General features: G+C 31.9%; 1 protein-coding gene across 1 annotated transcript; it reads right to left on the bottom strand.

Moving 5' to 3' along the window:
• Positions 1-1,099: 1,099 nt before the first annotated feature.
• Positions 1,100-18,595, bottom strand: LOC148612290 (eIF5-mimic protein 2-like). Its single transcript, XM_088593598.1, has 14 exons — positions 18,520-18,595; positions 16,842-16,909; positions 15,522-15,604; positions 13,449-13,542; positions 11,397-11,506; positions 10,816-10,881; positions 10,241-10,376; positions 9,029-9,138; positions 8,265-8,351; positions 6,478-6,561; positions 5,095-5,160; positions 4,184-4,403; positions 3,518-3,640; positions 1,100-2,922 (listed from the first exon to the last, which is right to left on the bottom strand). Exons 2-14 carry the CDS (start codon positions 16,900-16,902, stop codon positions 2,903-2,905), a joined length of 1,260 nt encoding a protein of 419 aa, XP_088449724.1. The 5' UTR covers positions 16,903-16,909; positions 18,520-18,595; the 3' UTR covers positions 1,100-2,902.
• Between the last annotated feature and the right edge of the window lie 22 nt (positions 18,596-18,617).

Genomic DNA, 18,617 nt, shown 5'->3' with positions numbered 1-18,617 from the left:
ATGGAAGAGTAATTAAGGGAACCAAGGTTATAGCAGTAATCAAAAGAATGTAATCCGGGGACAAAGACCAGACATGGAAAACAGACATATACAACAAAGAACATAAAGTAACTAAAATCATACATACAAAGTAACAAAAGCAAATGAGTAACTCAGACTCCACTATAACTGGGTGCATGGACCAGGTGCACCGGTAGGGTAAGCATCCTCTGCTTTTCTAGAAACACCCGCTGAGTTGCTCATAAAAAGTCAAGTCCTGGGTAGACAAACAAGGAAAGGAAAACTATGACCCATTGAATAAATCAGTTTTCATGGTGCAGATGGATACACCATAATGATCCATGAGTTCATGATGACAACCATTAAACTTCTGTAGTGATGACTTCAATCTTGTAGCAACATAACCCTGTTCCAGAAGCCTATTTGTTAGAGTTCTAGCGCAACACAAAAAGTCAGCATAGTTTTGGCAAGCTCTGGCATAACGTATGAGTTGTGATATGAACACTCCATACGCAGGTGCTGAAGGGATGTTGCCACAGATGAAAGGAAAGTTGACAATTCTGAATGAAACACTCCAAATAAAGATTACCTTACCCACAATGTAAGTGTGCATTCGGACTTCTGAACATACCAAATCTTTTAGAAATTATCTTTCTACTAGCTAAAGGAACATTATATACAATTTCACCACTCCAAAATTGCACTTGCTCTGAGTGATTGGAAACTGGAATCCTAGAACACTGCAGGTGTTGGCCATATGGTAAAATCCAAGACCATAATACTGCATGCTAAGTTTATATTTTCCTCAAGAAAATATACATCAAATAAAATGTTTTGCAGGGATGCAACTGCAGAGGTAAAACCCTGAACAGCTTAGGCAAGTATGGGCACATCATTGAAGCTCGATATAGCTCTGAATTTTGAATGTGATTAAATATTTAACACAGGATAAAAAATTTACCAGAATTGAAAGTGGGCCACTGTTCGGTCCCTAATTCAGCATTGGTTCCAGTCAAAACCTAAAATCAATTCCAACCTTTCTTTTGGGGTACCATGTCAAAATTTTAAAAAATTACCTGTAGATAAAAAAAGACACGCGTTTCTTTCAAAATGTCAATTTTATAAATAACATTTTATTTAGAAAAGGTCAGTACAAATTTGCTATACATGCACAATCAATTAATGGCTTTAATGAATAAAACATCAAGCACCTGCAGGTCACATGATTCATGATCTTGAATATCATTGGACGTGAACACAATCTGAGTACTTAATGTCACTATTCAAATTTCATTTTAAGTAAAACTAAAAAATAACTAAGCTTTGAAACTGGACAATGTGTCAATTTTATTGCTGTCGACCTGAGAAAAGTAAACAAGATTATAAATTTTTACTTAATCCTATATTCAGAATTCGATGAAACTTTACTAGTCACATGACTTTTAAGGCATCAATACTCATTAAAAAACTAATAACTGGCCACTCAATTAAATTCCCCCTACAATACATTTTTGTTTTATACCATGATTCAATTAACAGGTAAGAACAGTTAAAATGAAAACAATTTTTGGCATAAAATAATAAAAACGGATAGAAAATACATGGTGAATTGCACACAAAAAGACAACCATAACATTTTGACAAATAAAACAATTATCTTTAATTTATGGCCGACTTCAAGACATTTTACAATGCATCAAAATTGAGGAACAAAAAAAAAGGACGGCAGGAAGATGTTCATATCTCATCATGATTAAAGAAGTAATTACTAAAAGAAATAATTTGTCCCAACAGTGTATTATCTGCAGATTATTTTGTGTCGTTACCCTTATCTTTGCACCAATGTAAATAAAATATCTAATTCTTCAAGCACCAACTTAGCAACATCTTAGCCCCTACATCTTCACCTTTTAAACAGCATTAATTAAATAGCTGGAAACTAAGGTTGCTTCCAGTACTTCTTTACATTAAATGGACATTAGAAATTAGGCTAAATTCAAAACTCAGGCTAAGAAAATGCATGCCTGTCAATAGCTGCCCATGTTATCAATGAGCAATGTTAAGGAGGGCACAGCAATCCAGACACATACTTCAAAATCCATTTCTTTGATATTTCCATAATTCTGAATGGTCCATCAACGATATACACAATCAAACTTCATTATCAAATTCATTGTGACAAGTTTGTGATTCATGAATGAAGTACAAAACAAAATTTGAATATACACCCTGATTATAATGGGGAAACATCTAATTACCAAACATAAAAGGGCAATAAGTTACTATACAATGTACAAGGATGGATTCTTGTTATCTGTACTGATGATCAGTATACATTTAATGTTATATCACAAAACTCTACATTAAAAGGGTGATTTTTTTTCCACATTTATGACAGTATCTTGAGTCAGTTGATGCATAAAACTGTTTTTTTTTCTTTTTTTTAAACAGTTTCAGCTACTTCAATTAAAAAATTCTTATTTCATCACTGTAGTACTTACAAACATGAAAATTTTTCAACTGAACTTTGAGATTCTTATCCTGTTCAGTGTCTAATTAACAATGAGTTAGTTTCTTAAAAGCTAAATCAGTTTTTTCAAAGAAACTGCAGCTTAGCAATAAAACAAACAAAACAATAGATAACATCAACTAACCCAAGATACTAAAACCTGACGTAGTCATGGAAATTTTATTTCATAATACAAATATATAACATCTACATAAAATAATTTGCAGATTTTCATTTTCACAGAGCAAGGGTCTGTCTATAGATTTGCAGCATCAAATGTCCGAAGATTGACTGAGGTCACATAAGGTGCAGTATCATATTGTCATGCACAGTTCACACTCTAAACAAGTCCAATTACAGGAAATATAAAAGCTGAAGAGAGTTCATACTCTATTAATCTTCTTCATCTGATTCTGAAAAAATAAAATAAAATAATGTAATTATTATCCTTGTTTGTCAATCTGTCTGCCAGTCACACATTTTTCAACGACTACTTGTCATTACTACTTGATATTTTGACATAAGCTTTATATTCATGTAGGTGCACCATGAAAAGGAATTTGGTTTCTGGCTTAAGGAGGTAGACCTAGGGTAAGGGACATAACTCTTGAAATCAGTGATATGTTTGTATCATATTCAATTTCATCAAAGCCTTTCAAGCTTTCCTTTGAAACAGAATGGAATCAGTCCACGTTACTTTGATGCTTACATGAGATTAATGTAAAATGGTGAATACAAACATTCCAATGATTTGTAAGAGTTGTTTCCCTTACCCTAGGTCTACCTCCTTAAGCAAAAAACTACTTTGCATAAAGTCATATACTTAAGTTAATGTACATCAGTGTCACTTATTGGCATCAGCTCACAGATTTTTTTGTTTTTGACTGTTAGTTATCAGATAAGTTTAAAATCTTTTTTTTTTCTTTTTTTTTTTATTTTGACAGGACATACATGTACTTTTAAGAACAAAAATTGCATTCTTGATTTAGCTTCTGGTTACATTCTTACCTTCTTCGGCATTTTCCAGCCATTCAATAAATTTTTTCATTTGTTCCAGGAAAGTACTTTTTCCTTTAGGAGAGTGCCCCTCCTTGTACCATTTAAGTATGACATCCTCAGATAGGACATCATCTACAAAAGGAAAATGGCTTATCATTTAAATTATTATTCAACAAGATATATGTATAACTGACACGTGGTTTAATCATTTTCTCGCATCATAGACCACATTTTTTAACTTCTAACTTGCACAACAAAAAGCTGTCCAATTGACAGATGTTCTGTTGTAACATTACCAAATAGACTGACATTGTGAAATGTAGATTTATGAGGAAAGAACAAAAAACAGAATCTTTAACAGGTACCCACTTTTTAACTCTAATCAATTTTTAAGTCTATACAAATAATTTTTTTTTTGAATCAGTTAAAATATATATATATATGATATACATTATGTTAGAAAGGTTTGCTTGCTATGACCATTGACCAACGAAGTTGGAAATGATAAGAAGATGTTGTCTTTTGATCATCCTGCCCTTAGGAAGATGCAAAATATGAAAATTTTACACACAAGCAAACAAAAAAAACAAACATACTTTGAACATGACCACTGGGTACAGTGTGGATTAGAACATATTTCACAGAATGGCAGTTCCAAGAATATTTTTTTCTTACTTTTATACAACATGACAATGATCTTCTGAAAAGACTTCATGAAGTTGACATTGCCATAGCAGTACTCCTGGATCTTAACCATTAAGGTAAGTTCTGCCTTGCCGCTCTTTGCCACCGCGGCCAACAAAGGGCAGTAAATCTTGATGTGTTTTATTGCCTGATCAGCTACTAGCTCCTCCTTCTTGTTCCATTCTACTGCATTCATTATTGTGTTCCAAACCTAAAATCAAAATATATTATTATATAGATAGCAGTGTTTTATCGAATGTTCCCAGTGTAATAAATTTTGATAATAAACACTGCGAAATAAATTTGATAATTTCCCTCTCGGATTTCTTCCGTCAAAATGTTACAACTTTGGTATGAATTCGCCAATCACAAAATTTAAACTCCATCTTAAAAATATGATAAATTATGAAGAAAATCTTTATAATAAATAGGATAATCAATTGGTTATCGTGAATAACCAAAATATAGGATCACTCATGTCAAGAACGCTGGAGGATTTAACTTGGGTGTGGAATAAGTGCCACACACACGTTAAATCTAAGCATTCTTCAGCACTTGTGATAATATTTTGATTGTTCACTTTTTCCAATTAATTATCCTATTATTATTTAGTAATTACGTGACTTCAAACATTTTTTCCCCATAATAATTTGTTTAAATTGCATAAATTGTGCATTCTATCAATACTCTTAAATGCCTGGTCTGAATTCTACAAATAAAATTATAGACTGACAAATTATTAGTATTGTTTACATTTACAATGAATGAAAATTGAGGTTCAAAGACAAATAATGACAATTCTTACAGGTTGAAATTTACAAACTAAATGCTTTACACAGAGGATATTCTATAACTGTAATTTTAACTGAGTGTAGTTGTGGAAATCACAGGATATGACATACCATTATTGTAATATCACTGTCTGATAAACTGTTCGTCTGAATCTGTTCCTGTACAAATTTAATCATCTGCAAAGCAAAATAACACATACAATTTATCAAACCATAAATTCCATTTCCCTAGCCTTCACAAACGACCATCACATGACTAAAGGTCTAACATTTACGTGTGAAAATCAAAAATTATGATCATCTAAAATAAAAGGTCAACTCTTTAAGAAAAAAAGGGACCAACTATACAAATCTAAACTTCCAATTTTAGATCATTCTCATAATTGCAAGATAAAATAGCAGTGGAGTGATCAGATGTAAACCTGAATAGGGTATTTACTCTGAAATACTTCACAGACAAACAGAGGTTGCAATAGTTAGACAAAATATGCCTGTAAACAACCTGTAATTTTTATGCATGCATGCGAAGAAATTCTGTATGCATACTATTTTGTCAATACAGGTGTGCTTTGATGAGTACTTGGTGTTCATATACAAATTTCCAACGATTGACATTGCTAAGTAGCACTCCAGCTAAGAAACATGTAAAATGTGATATATGATTGGAAAGCCTACATATTTATATTTTTGATATTTTGTTTAAAATGCTTTAGTAAACAGAAATTAACATTTGGTTTTTCATATAACCCGTGCTCTTAGTAGATAAAAATTATATAGAAACCACTGTAGATTTCAAAATTAAGGGAGATAATAACCCCTGGCTAGGGTTCTGAGCACTATTTAGTCGCCTTTTACGACAAGCTTAGCGCTGCAGCAGGCCTATTCTTTTAACACCCGGACCTGCACGGGTAGAGATAACTCTGTAAATAGCACTCAAATATAATAGAATCTATTGGATTTTCAATGTTAATTATCTCCTAAGCGCAGGCAGATTTGAATGAATAATTACAAATTTCATTGTATAGACCCATAAAAGAACTTAATTACAAAAATAAAAATATGTAACCTTTTTTGGGGTGTATCACATTTTTCAGATTTTGCATGATTCTTACAAAGACAGCTACTTAACAATCAAGTTCTGTTAAAAAGAAAGAATCTGAAATGTTCAACACAGCTGACTAAGTTCAAATTCTAAGATGTGTATTGATTACTACTGATATTTGATTGGATGCTATTCAAAAACATAATAGTTCTTACCCACAAAAAGATGATAGCAAGATAAGCATATAGTTGGTGGGAAATTTAGAGAACAAGCAATCAGATTGAAAAAAAAAAACAAAAGTAGGGAAACTTTAATATTTGCCATTGTTGACCCTGTGTTCAAAAAATGCCAGTAGTTTAAAAATGTAAAAAATGCTTTAACACAATCTCTGGACTTCTTATTAAGACATTATGACAGAAAGTAATTTATTCTGTAATAGATGAAAGACTTACATCTTCAACACTTTCTTCATCCTTCATCATTTCACCTAATTGCTTCTGTAAACCCTTTCTAACCCCTGAAGTAGATATGGCTTTCTGAAATGAAAAAAAAGTATTTCTTCCTTTCTTGAATCTGTCGTGGAATACATGAACATTTATTTGCAAATGTATTATTAAAATCTGACAATCTTATTACAATTATTTTGTTGAGGTCTTGTAATGGTAAAGCTAAATATGTAATAATTTAATAGATCAATGTGTGCTTTTGTTTCAAATTTTTTTTAATATTTAAACTTTAAAGAGAGGTGATCTTTGAAATGAGGTTACAAATTGTGATGTAGAAAGACTTTGATGTCAGCATATAATCCCATATTCATTTAGATTGTACTAATTGGAAGTTTTTCAACTTAATCACCAACCAGTGAGTAAATTTCACACCTTTACTATAGAATCTTTAATTCTGTTTTCATTGCAATATTGATTTAATCCTTTTGGCAACCAAATTATCTATATTGACCAGCAGAGCAGGTATCTCTACCTTTAAATAAATTTTTATAATTACAGATGTACCATATTTTCCGGACTATAAGTTGATATTATTTTTCAGCAAAGTGTCAGCCTTGACTTATTGTCCACTTCAACTTATCTAAGGATTTTTTTGAGAAAAATGTTCATCAACAATGCATTTCATTAGATTTGTTAGTTCAGTTTTGATTACTTTAATTCAAAATTTTTGGTAAACTGTAATCAACGAAAGCTGTCACACTAACAGTGAAATCGGTGATCGAATTCGAATATTATTGATCATTGCCGCTATCTTTTATGAATGAATACGATGATGTTAATAAAAACTCTGACACCGTTAAAATATATAAACTCTAGAAGATACTTTAACAAAACTCCTTTTTTTAACTCGGAAACATTATCGAGTGTTTTGGAGTTATTGGTCCTTTATTATGCAAATTTATACCCATTTATGGTATGTCGTAACACATTTGCACGTGGCTCAAATTATAATTAGTTAAGGTGCTATCTAAATGCTAATTGCAAAGAAATTTGCAGGTAACAATTATTTTTTATTGTATTTCGTAATACCAGGTAATATTGTTTACTAATTACTGCTCATAAATATGACCAATTCATCAAACAAATTTCCTGCTTATTTCACACATGGCTGCCCACATTTGACATGTTTACGATTTCGTACTCCTGATGACCTATGGCTGCAGAGAGCCATTGACATGCCATTCAATAAAAACAATTGAACTCGCGGACAAAATACAAAAACACAGATATTTATTTAATTCAGAAATCTTATACTTAGTAACATCGCTGGAATAATATGCTGTTGAAAACAAACAGCTCAACTCGGATCTCCACTGACATGTACAATAAAAATCCACACATCTGACCCTCAACTTATCTGCCGAATTCGACTAATACTCCACATCGACTTGTAGTCCGGAAAATATGGTATACATTTTTGGCATTGTTTTCATTTTTTTGTTGATATTCGATACTCAAAACTAGCATAAGGAAATATATATGTCAGTTTCCTGCTACCCTACCTACTCTAAAACATTTTAAGGCCATTTTGGCTCAAGCAACATTTAAATTAAAGTCTAGATCGATTCCCCATATAATTTCCCCTTAATATAATTTTTTTCTTGAAAATCCCAAACATCCCTACCAACTTACCCATCATTTTTGCTTGTAGCAGGAAACATAAATATTTTTTATTTGGCCCAAGTAAATCTCCACCACTGCATTTTTGAACATGAGAAAGAAAAAATAAATACCTGCATGTCAGCAATTTGTGAAAGCTTAGCCTTCTCAAAATGATCGACAAAGTTCTCCAAAGTCCTTTTGTTTAAAGGAAACAATTCCTACAAAGGAAAGCATGCGTTAATGAATAGGTGCCACCTTTCCTAGCCTGAATAATAGAGAACTGTATAGGATTCAACTAGCCAGAAACAAGAAAAGCACTCATCATTTTTACTAGCCCTGGGGTTCGGGCTAGTGGCTAAAGGTGAGCACAGGGTGCCAATAAATCAAATTACATGTATCATGGAGCAAGTACTTTTCACAGATGCTAATCAATAAATTTCTCAATTTTATTTTTGTCTTTTATCGTTATGTTTCAAATATTCCTAGAGGATGAGGTCCTCTGATTTCAGTCTGACAGGAACTTATCCTGTAATACCAAGTGTAATATAAAGCAAAGATCTTTTCAGCTGGGTATCTTTAAAAACTTTAAATGTTTATAGGTCACATCTTCAATTTTTGTCAAATTATGAAAAAAATAAATCCTTGTTGATGTCAAACTGAAAAAGCAAGACCATTTATAAAAAATATCAATATATATAACTTCAACCTATTCCTGCCTCATTTCAGAAATACAATTTACCCAGATATTAAATAAAATTTGCCAAGTATTACTTGGTTTTTTTTTTCTAAAATACGAAAAACTATAACCTTACTGTTATTGTGTGTTCACTCATTCAGCAACAGAATAACAGTTTTCAATTTCATGGGGTATTCTGTACATGCACATGTAACTTACCAGTAGTCTTCCGTCTATCTGGGCTTTCTTTAATGTGCCATTTATTGCTTGGATATCTCGTTCACTAAGCCAAACTCTGAACATCACGGTGGAAAAATCCAATGATAAACCTGTGATAAAATGCAAGTCATTAATAAGCCTTTAAAACTGACAGATTAAATGCAAGAGCTAAAATAAAATGATTTTTTTTTAAATTAAGGTTTGGGAATAAAAATTTACAGGTAAAAAGGATCCAGAACTGTATAAACTTTTTCAGTATTATTCACCTATCAGCATCTATTACAGTATTCACCTGAATATAGCTGAAATATTGCTGCTCGGGTGTTAAACCCCAACAAACAAACAATTACAGTAAATAGGCTATGATTCTTCCTGGCAATCTTATTTTATAATACTTGTAACTTAAATGGAAGAATTGACATGAAAGTTTATAATGAACTATTTAGCAGGATTAAAGTTACATGTCATGATGTAATTTACCTCCATGTATCTAAGAGGTCTAAGATTATTTAAAAATGCAAAAAATTTACTGGGAGTAAAAAATATTCATCAAATGACCATTACCTAATGTCTTTAGGCCATACAAAAAAAATGCCTATGTTCTGATGCCACATTTAAAAAAAAAATTGATGCAGGATGGAGGCTTTTTTTTAATCAGATGCAAGTTTTCTTTTCAGGATGTTGAGAAGTTAAATAACAGACACCATGGCATTAAATTTTTACTGGAATATGAAATGTGGCAAGAAATAAAAGCCATCTCTTCGCCACAAAGCCAAATTTTGTTTTTAATGATCAATGTTAAATAACAGTCTCATTAGCATCATACTTTTCCATTTCTGTCAAGTGTGCAGATGATTCCCTAACTAATTAGAAGTCGATTCTGGACTGGATATGAAAATTTCCAGGAACAGATATAAAATTTCTGGATTTAAAAAAAAAATCGCAGATGTGGGAAGGTTTTTAGGAATGTGACGGTGCCTGCGAACCTAGCATATTTTTTTTTAACTTCAGTAGTTCACTGGACTATTGTATTAATCCATGGTATTTGTACCTAAATGTATGTCTAAAAGAAAGTCTTCATTTCAACTGTCCAGTTATCTATCCTAGGCAGTTTATCAGGTGATGGTCCTTCAAACAATTTTATTCCCTTAAGTTAACTGTATTACTTGCTACAATCTCTGTGAAAGAACTATTTTATAACCAATAACTTACCATCTTTAACCAAATGATGTTCAAACAAACTGGAGAGTACCTTCGCTGAACAGAATCCTGTGGCCAGGAAAATTCCTGTAATTGTGGCCAATTTCCTCTGGTCTGATTCATGATAACCTTTCAGGAATAATATTAACTGAAACACCAGAAAACATAGATTTATTTTTAAAAATAAAGCAGAATAAAAATATTTAAAATGCAAATCTCGTAAAAATGATCAACTAGATAGGATTGACTAATTCTGTGTATCCATTTCGAAGTAATTTCCTTGAATGCAGGGGTTCAAATTAGTGGTGATCTGAGACCCAGGGCCTTCAATTTCTGAACTTGGACATTTAGAATTTCATTTCCATGAGTCCTGTACCTTCAACAACTTTTAATTGACACTTTAATGTAGACTTACGCTTTTCCTCAAGTGGACCATGTGGTCCTCTGATTTGAAACTGGCAAAATCAGGACCTTCCAATCTTGAAAGTAAATTAGAACCCCTGTTAAATGGTATATAAATCAACATGTGAAGATATTAATGGTATGAAATGTATTTTTACAGAACAGTACAGCTGCAATCAACAAACCTTTTTTAAGGATTCCTCAAAAGACTTCTCTAAATACTTGTATCTTCTTAAAAGTTTGTAATAGACCTAGAAAATAAGTAACATTGTTAACAGCTTGAATTAATGAAAAAATCATGTAATCAAGACAATGCCATTTGGGTCTGCAACAAATATGTTGAGTCAGAATTTGGATCACAAAATATATCTCATTACTAAATATGATATTCAATAAAAATATGGCACATTTCATCTATTCCAGGAGTTCAAATAAGTACTGATGTCAGGTCTTGGACCCTCAATTTATATTTCATAAAAAATATTGCACACTGTTCATATATTCCAGTAGTTTTTCCGTAGTTCGAATTAATACTGGTCTAAGGTCTGGGACCCTTGAAATTTCATTTACCTAGGACCTTTCACTTTCTTCTGATGAAACTTTCATTTAAGATGCAAAAAGTATAGGATCTTTCACTATTGAAAGTAAATTTTATAATTCTATCAATAAAATGAGCTGGTACTACACATAAAAGGTACATGCCAATGATTGTTGATACATTCAAATTAAAACTTACAACCTTATAAATCTGATTATTATAACATACCTCATAAAAAGATCTGATCTTTTCCGTGGACTCCTCCAAACCAAAGACACAGACATGAGTCTTGGATAATTTATTTGGGTCTGGATCTTCCACAATAGATCCACCTGGGGCTTAAAAATAAAACCGAAGTTATTGAATTGAAGAAACTGTCATATGCACAGGGTTCTAAGATGTTTACTTCCAATCACCCAAGGCACGTCAAATCTTGGTGAGGGGAAGCAATTTCTCATGCTCTACTTTCCCTTTAACAAGAAGAAAATTAAATTTCTGATAGGATTTAATAACATGGGAAGATGACATTGGTTGAATGAAATTTATTTACTTATTGGTGCTTTCCCTGAAGATCTTTTTTTTTCAATTCTAGACCATTGATGTAAAAGGAAAAAACAAAACTGAATTAAAAAGATGTCACAATGTCTTAGGTACTGAATCCACATCACTAGAATTAATAATGCAAATCTAATTGGTGATTTATTACAGCCAACTCCATTGAAACAATGCTCTATATCATTTTCAAGTTTGATAATCTCATTTTTAGGCCTTTTTTTCTCAGCTTCAACAGTAATACCTACATAAATAATATACTTTAAAAATACCTTCTTTATATCAGTCTTTGTCATATAAATTTCAGACAACAAATGAACTTACAAAGTAGTCATTAGCACATGAGCCGAAGTCTGCAAGCCCACCAGCACTCTAGCAGCCATTGCTGTTGGGCTGGTGGTCAATTTCCAAGACTGTTACATAATTCAATTTATCTTGATTTTAAAGGGAATAGGAACCCTTTTCAACATGTGGGGTATATTGATAGTCTTTATATAATACAAGAAGAATTTGAAGTTCATTTTCCTATATTGTTCTTATTTACTTAATTAGAGAGGAAAATTGCTCTATATCTATGGTTACAGGGGGCAGCCATCTTTGCTATAAGATAATCTCCCTTACTGCCAAATTACCAGATGGCAGCACTAATTATGATGTAAATGTGGCACTTAATCTGATGTAGTATTAAGTAAACAACCCTAGAAATGTGAAGAAAGTACAGTTTGTCAAAAATAGAAAATCATGAAAGTGGTTGTGAAAATTTATTTTACTTGTGAGTGAAGTTTACATTTCTGTTAAATGGAATATACACAAGATAATAATGGAACAAAAAGGACATATATTTATTTTTTTAAGTCAAGTCAATGACACTGCTGATGCATTATATTTTTTTCTATACATTACTCAATCATGCAAAACATATATGTTTTTGTTTCTCTTAATTTTAGAATCCATTCAATTGAATTGAAAACAAAATCAAAAGTTATTTTAAAAAAAAAAGATTTTGAAAGACTTTTTTTACAAAATAAAGAAGTCAACATTCTTGAATTTGAAATTTCATGCAATGCAAACAAAGAGAAAATTAAACTCTTTTATTATTTATCATCTTTTTTTTTCTCATTTTTGTTTTTGTTATAAACATACTATAAAAGTGTAATATTATTTACATCTAATTTTTGTCTGATGACCTGCTGTGCTGTCTCAAATTATGATATTGATTTTTTAAAAAACATTTTCAATTCTCAGTTTTTATTTTTTTTGTACAATTAATGTTGATTAAAAAAAAAAAACAATTTCAAGTTTTGATATTTTTTATTATACAATTTTTTTAATTATATTTTCTACTTCACACACATTTTATTTCTTGTGTGACCACATGATAAGATAAAGTATTACTTGATCAGATTAGTGCCACAGATACATCATAATCATGGTGCATGCTGGGAAAAAATGTCAGCCTCCTGTGTTAGTGTTTATCAGTTAATTAAGGCTAATTAGTGAGGCTTTGAAACTAAAGACACATTTTTATGCATGTTTACATAGATACTATTAAATTAGAGTACACCTCTTTTGGGGTTCCTATACCCTTTACAAACTGCCTATTGTTGAAGAGAAAACTAGATGTCATTTTTATTCCTTTAATATCCTAGCTGAACACTTTGTTAAAATATATATCATGTCTGTGTGATCATCATTTTCTAAACAGGCTATCAGGAAAGTTAACCATACCAAGTTGTCCTCCTGCTACGAGTATGTCAAAAAGAACCTCTGCATAACGTCTGTAGTCAAGCTTTGCCCCTGCCGTATCCAAATACTTTGAAACCTAAAAACAAACCCATGAATTCAAAATTTTACTAAAGCTCATGAACTACCGTATCTTTTTTTTTTTATAATAAACAAAACATAACAAAACCAACATGCACAGTATTAATTTTTTCTCTCTTCTTTTCTGTAAGGTTAGATGTGCATTAAACCCTTTTTTAATTACTACTAGAGGATGTCCACAAAATCGCGGTCGATTGAGCAAAGTGTGGATACAGAACTAATTTGATCAATCCAAGCAAAATGAGTAATCCTTGTAAAGGATCTATGATCATCTATCACATATCAGTGGTGTACAGTTTTGTTCGAATTGCTTTAGTGGTTTAAGAGGAGTTGACCTTTCAGAAGGACTAGGTTTTCTTCTGACTCAAGATTGTTTTTTTTGCAATAAATGATGTGACTGCTCCAGATATGCCTTGCATCAATGACATATTTTTGCAGTGATCGATTAATTCAAGATAAGCAGTCTCTACATGTAAACCTGATGATGTTACATGTAGCTGGTTATCCTGAGGCTACGCCAAAAATTTCACTCCATGGCCAGTGGGCAGCAAGAGAGTAACCTTGATTTTTATTTAATTAAGAATTCTGCTTATGTACACATTATAGGGAGCTTTCTTGGTCTAGTTAAAGGGTGTTAACGTTTTTTCATTGTTGAAGACCCTCACACAACATCAAGACGCAGAAGAGGCATTAAAGCCCTGAACTTGATATCAGTTATTTTCAATGTATCATGTGACATTTTTCAGATGCACATTCACACCGTAACCACCCTTTCATATGTATATACAAATATTTTTTTATCTTGCTCAAAATCGAGCTTGCATGTTTTTTTGTGCTTAACAACTGTACAAAGTTTTGTTTATCAAAGGGAAAACTCCAGGAGATGACCGAACAGACAGGGATAATCAACTGAATTTTTATGCATAATAAAAAAAAGTTTAGGCTTCATTCACACTTTATCTGAACTGTGCATTTTGCTCAAACAGAACTTTTTATCATACAATGTAATAAAAGAAAGACAACTACGCGTATACTATAAGCTTTTCAGAGTTGGTTCTGCATTTAAATGTGTGAAAATGTCATTTCCTGTTGTTTGTGACTGATGATCCAGTCATTTTGGTTTTTTTTTTGGGGGGGGGGGGTGGGGGTGAGTTGGAGTGGGTTGAACTCCCTTTAATTTTCTGAAATTCTGCTTCCACTCAGTTAAAAGGTGCATAATAAATTCTTAAATTTTAAATAATTCAATATTTTACTTGAAACAATGGGTCCCAGTCATGCCAGTTTACACATTAAATGGGGGAGTGTCCTAACTTTCAGTGCAGATGTTGACACATAGAAGGGGGAAGGTTTATTTCGACATGTTCTATGCCTTTCCATGTCTGGACAGTTTTGCACCTCAGAAAAATGGTGGATGTCGTTTAATTAAGCAAAATAATGAACATTCAATATTGGTGTACATATGATCCGAACAGTACGTCGATTGAGCATGCATGAAAGCGTATTATAACACACGGACCACTGACATTCTATGAATTCCCAAATTTTAAAAAATTCACGTTTCCTATTGAAAAAAAATTGTTTCAAAGACAAATTTAGGAAGTACACAACAATAAATTTATACTTCATATCACAAATATATTCGACCTTGTATGGTTTCAGAGGAGTTGCGGTTCAAAGACATCATCCTTTAGTAGTATAAATTTTAAAATAAATCAAGTAAAATTAATTGCAAAGAGTGAGCCATTACTGAACTCTCTTTTCTCTTGATTATTCTCTCAAACCTGGTTACTTCAAGAAGTCGCTAAATAAGGCACTAGACCAATGAATATTGCTTCAAGCCAATGAAGTTATAATAAAAAAAAATTTCTTTTCAGTGCATAATTTTGCATAAATAGCCTAACTGTGACTTTGGACCAGTAAAATTTTTGGTTCATCATGGAGACTGTATTATGTCCTTGTAAATATGATATGACTTACTTGTTCTAGATCACCATCAGTTTCATTGAGACCTGTGATAATTGCATCCCTGAATAATGAAGGATCGTACTTCTCCTTTTCATCTGAAAAAAAAAATAATTAATTCACTGAATTCTGATCTTGTTTATCAATTACTAAAAAAAGTCTGACCTGAGCATTAACAATTATAGAGCTCTACAAATTGATTTCAGTATTTTTTTTAAATGTCAGCTGTAGCAAATGTGACAACAATGCATGTCGGGCATAACTTGATTGCCAATTACGAGTAATTTCCTGTCCATGATCATTTTTAATCCTTTTATTTGGTAAATAAAAGCAGGGCTAATTGGTAGAGTGTTTCCTGGGCTTTGCATAGCTTTACACATCAGACATTTGTGTAGTATGTTAAATCATTGGTGCTAAAAATACATGTAGTTATAGATTGTATGATGTACATGTAGTGCAGCTACCAGTACATAATGTTGAAATGGGATTAGGTGCATTTTTTAAAAATCTTTTTTGTACCATCAAGTTAAGAATCTTTTAGAAAATAAAAAGTGGCACTTAGAAGGACCATTTTCTTCAACACATGGTAAGAATTGTTTTTACCACACTTTTTATACATTTTGCCCCTTTACGTCCCTCAGTAAACATGTTGACCAATCATTGTTTGAAATTATGAATAAATTGGTAACAACCATCTGCAACAATGAATGTTTCGATGACAATTGACCTGTGATGCCGTAATTTTAGCTCAAAATGGGAAAATGTGACAGTTGTATCAACAATTGTGCATATGGCATATCAAGACACTGTTCGTTTATTCAACATTTTAACACTTATCATGTTGGTGATAAACATTTCAGTGACAATTTTTTGTAACCCTACTTCCACATTTCGCAGCCACCAAAAGAGAAATCCTTGTATCAAACCATACAGCATTTTAGTGGTGTATACCAATATTAAAAACTTTCAATTCATATTTTATTCAAAAATTTACGTTTCTACAAAATAAGAGTACATATTATTATTAGAATAGAACTAAAATTTCCATGCATACAAACTGTAAACATCAATCATCTTCTTTCTTGCTCCCATCCTTTGCTTTTTTACAGTAAATGAACCATTTTTTTTTGTACACCCATGCAGAAGTGTTAGGGAATTTAAAAAATCAAAAATTTCAAAAAAATGAAAAGTGACAAAAGATGAGGGTGACGAATAAATAATATGTATGAACTATTTTATATGTAGGTATGACCCCTGCTTACTAGAAAAAGCACCTCTGCCCTTATTTTCTAAAGATTTCAATATACAAAATGTAGCTCACAAGAACATTCTTACCCCTTTTCCGAGTCTTCAGACGCGTGCCTGATAATGAGGGTTTTTCTGCCTTCTGACTCATAAAAATTCTGAAATAGTAAGTTCAGTATATTGCAATAATATAAATCAACTGACTGGCATTATCACACATCATTACAAGTCAGGGTGGATGGGCTTTATCTATGAATCAATGACAAGGAGAAGTTTTCATACATTCTGTTTGAAAAATATCAACATTTGGCCTCTGTAATAAACTACAAAAACTTCTCCATATCCAAGACGAATGAAAGAAGTGAGCACAAACTCAGAAACATTTCTGCTAATGTTTCCCTCTAGATTAGGCCCTGGTAAATACATGATATACTAATCTCCCTCTTTCACAAATTCTACCTAAAAATCTCCATATTAGCAGAAATATTGCACAAATTATGATCTAAGAGGCTTATCAGGGTTTGACCTTAACTTCATTTGTTTAGTGGTCAACAGGACTACTTCAGAGGTAAAACAGTAGTCTGCAGGTAATGATGGTTCTGTTCTTAAATCTGATGAAAAATAAGGCAAAATTTAGAAAGCCCATAGGACTACCATGAAAAATTTTTATGTGGTCTTCTACAAAATTAGGGTGGCACAGGATTACTGGACTACTGTTAGTGTCGATCCCTACTTATTACATTGATATAATAAATACAATTTTTAAGGTAACATAATAATCATTAAGAAACAAACAACAAATAATTAATCCTTTTGTGGTCAGAATTCTCACTAGGATTTTTACATGGTGAGTCCTGGGACTCATCACTTTTTTGGAAAGGCAAGCCCTAGTTTAATATAATCTGTTTGTATGCATTATACATTTATTTTAGTGTGTACATCAGTACTACATACATGTATGTACAATCTTACAAAACCATACCTCACTGCAATTATGCATATCGTCCATATATAAAAATTGTGTAACTCAGCATCTAAAAAGATTGGACAGTGAAAAGTTGAATTTTACTTGGTTCTGTTACACTTGAAATAATGAAATTTAATAAAATACTTCCTCAGCAAATGATACTCAAAGCTACACAAACAATTCCCCAATTTTTAACAATATTTCAATTAAAAGAACTTTGCATTATCATAATGGAAAACAAAAACCAAATAAGGGGTAGTGCCCCAAATGGGAGGTTAATCCTAATTTCAGGAATTGTTCCCTACCTGTTCAAATACAGCTGAATTATTTAGCTTTTAGTGTATCCACATGGCATGTATTTTAAAAATACAACTTAATACAAAGGAAATTATTAGCAAGACCACGAAAGTGGTTTTTATTTACACTGTATATGTAAATCAATAATAAAGAAACAGAAAATAACATCAATACATGTATCTGTTTAATGAGTCATTTGAATTTTACTCATCTCAATTTCAAATGACATTTTATCAAATTCTGCTTGCCCCCTTCAGACATAAGCTTTTACCAATATTTCTTTCTAGATTATTAGACCGAAATGATTACACTGAGTACGTAATTCTTTATGGACTGAAGTAAAAACAACGATAAAACAGATTTCTCAACGTGTCTTGTCATTATTAACCATGCTGGAGGTTCGAGGGGAAATATTTCACTATTGTATGAATTCTGTGAAGAAAATACTTGCGAAATAAACGTTAAATGACAGTGCCTATCGTTATTCGAATTTGTTAACCTCACCTAAACTTCAAGTGAAAAAGTAATGCCGGACAAGCCTTGTGTCGCTTCTTTCTCGGTCCTTGTCAAGAAAGAAAATGATACGTTACTAAATATAGTAA

This window comes from Perna viridis, chromosome 7 (assembly GCF_037379345.1).
Source record: "Perna viridis isolate PV_CMFRI_1.1 ecotype Kerala chromosome 7, ASM3737934v1, whole genome shotgun sequence".
NCBI classification, from domain to species: domain Eukaryota; kingdom Metazoa; phylum Mollusca; class Bivalvia; order Mytilida; family Mytilidae; genus Perna; species Perna viridis.
The sequence above is the reverse complement of the archived record's forward strand: the minus strand, read 5'-3'. Positions and strand labels throughout refer to the sequence as shown.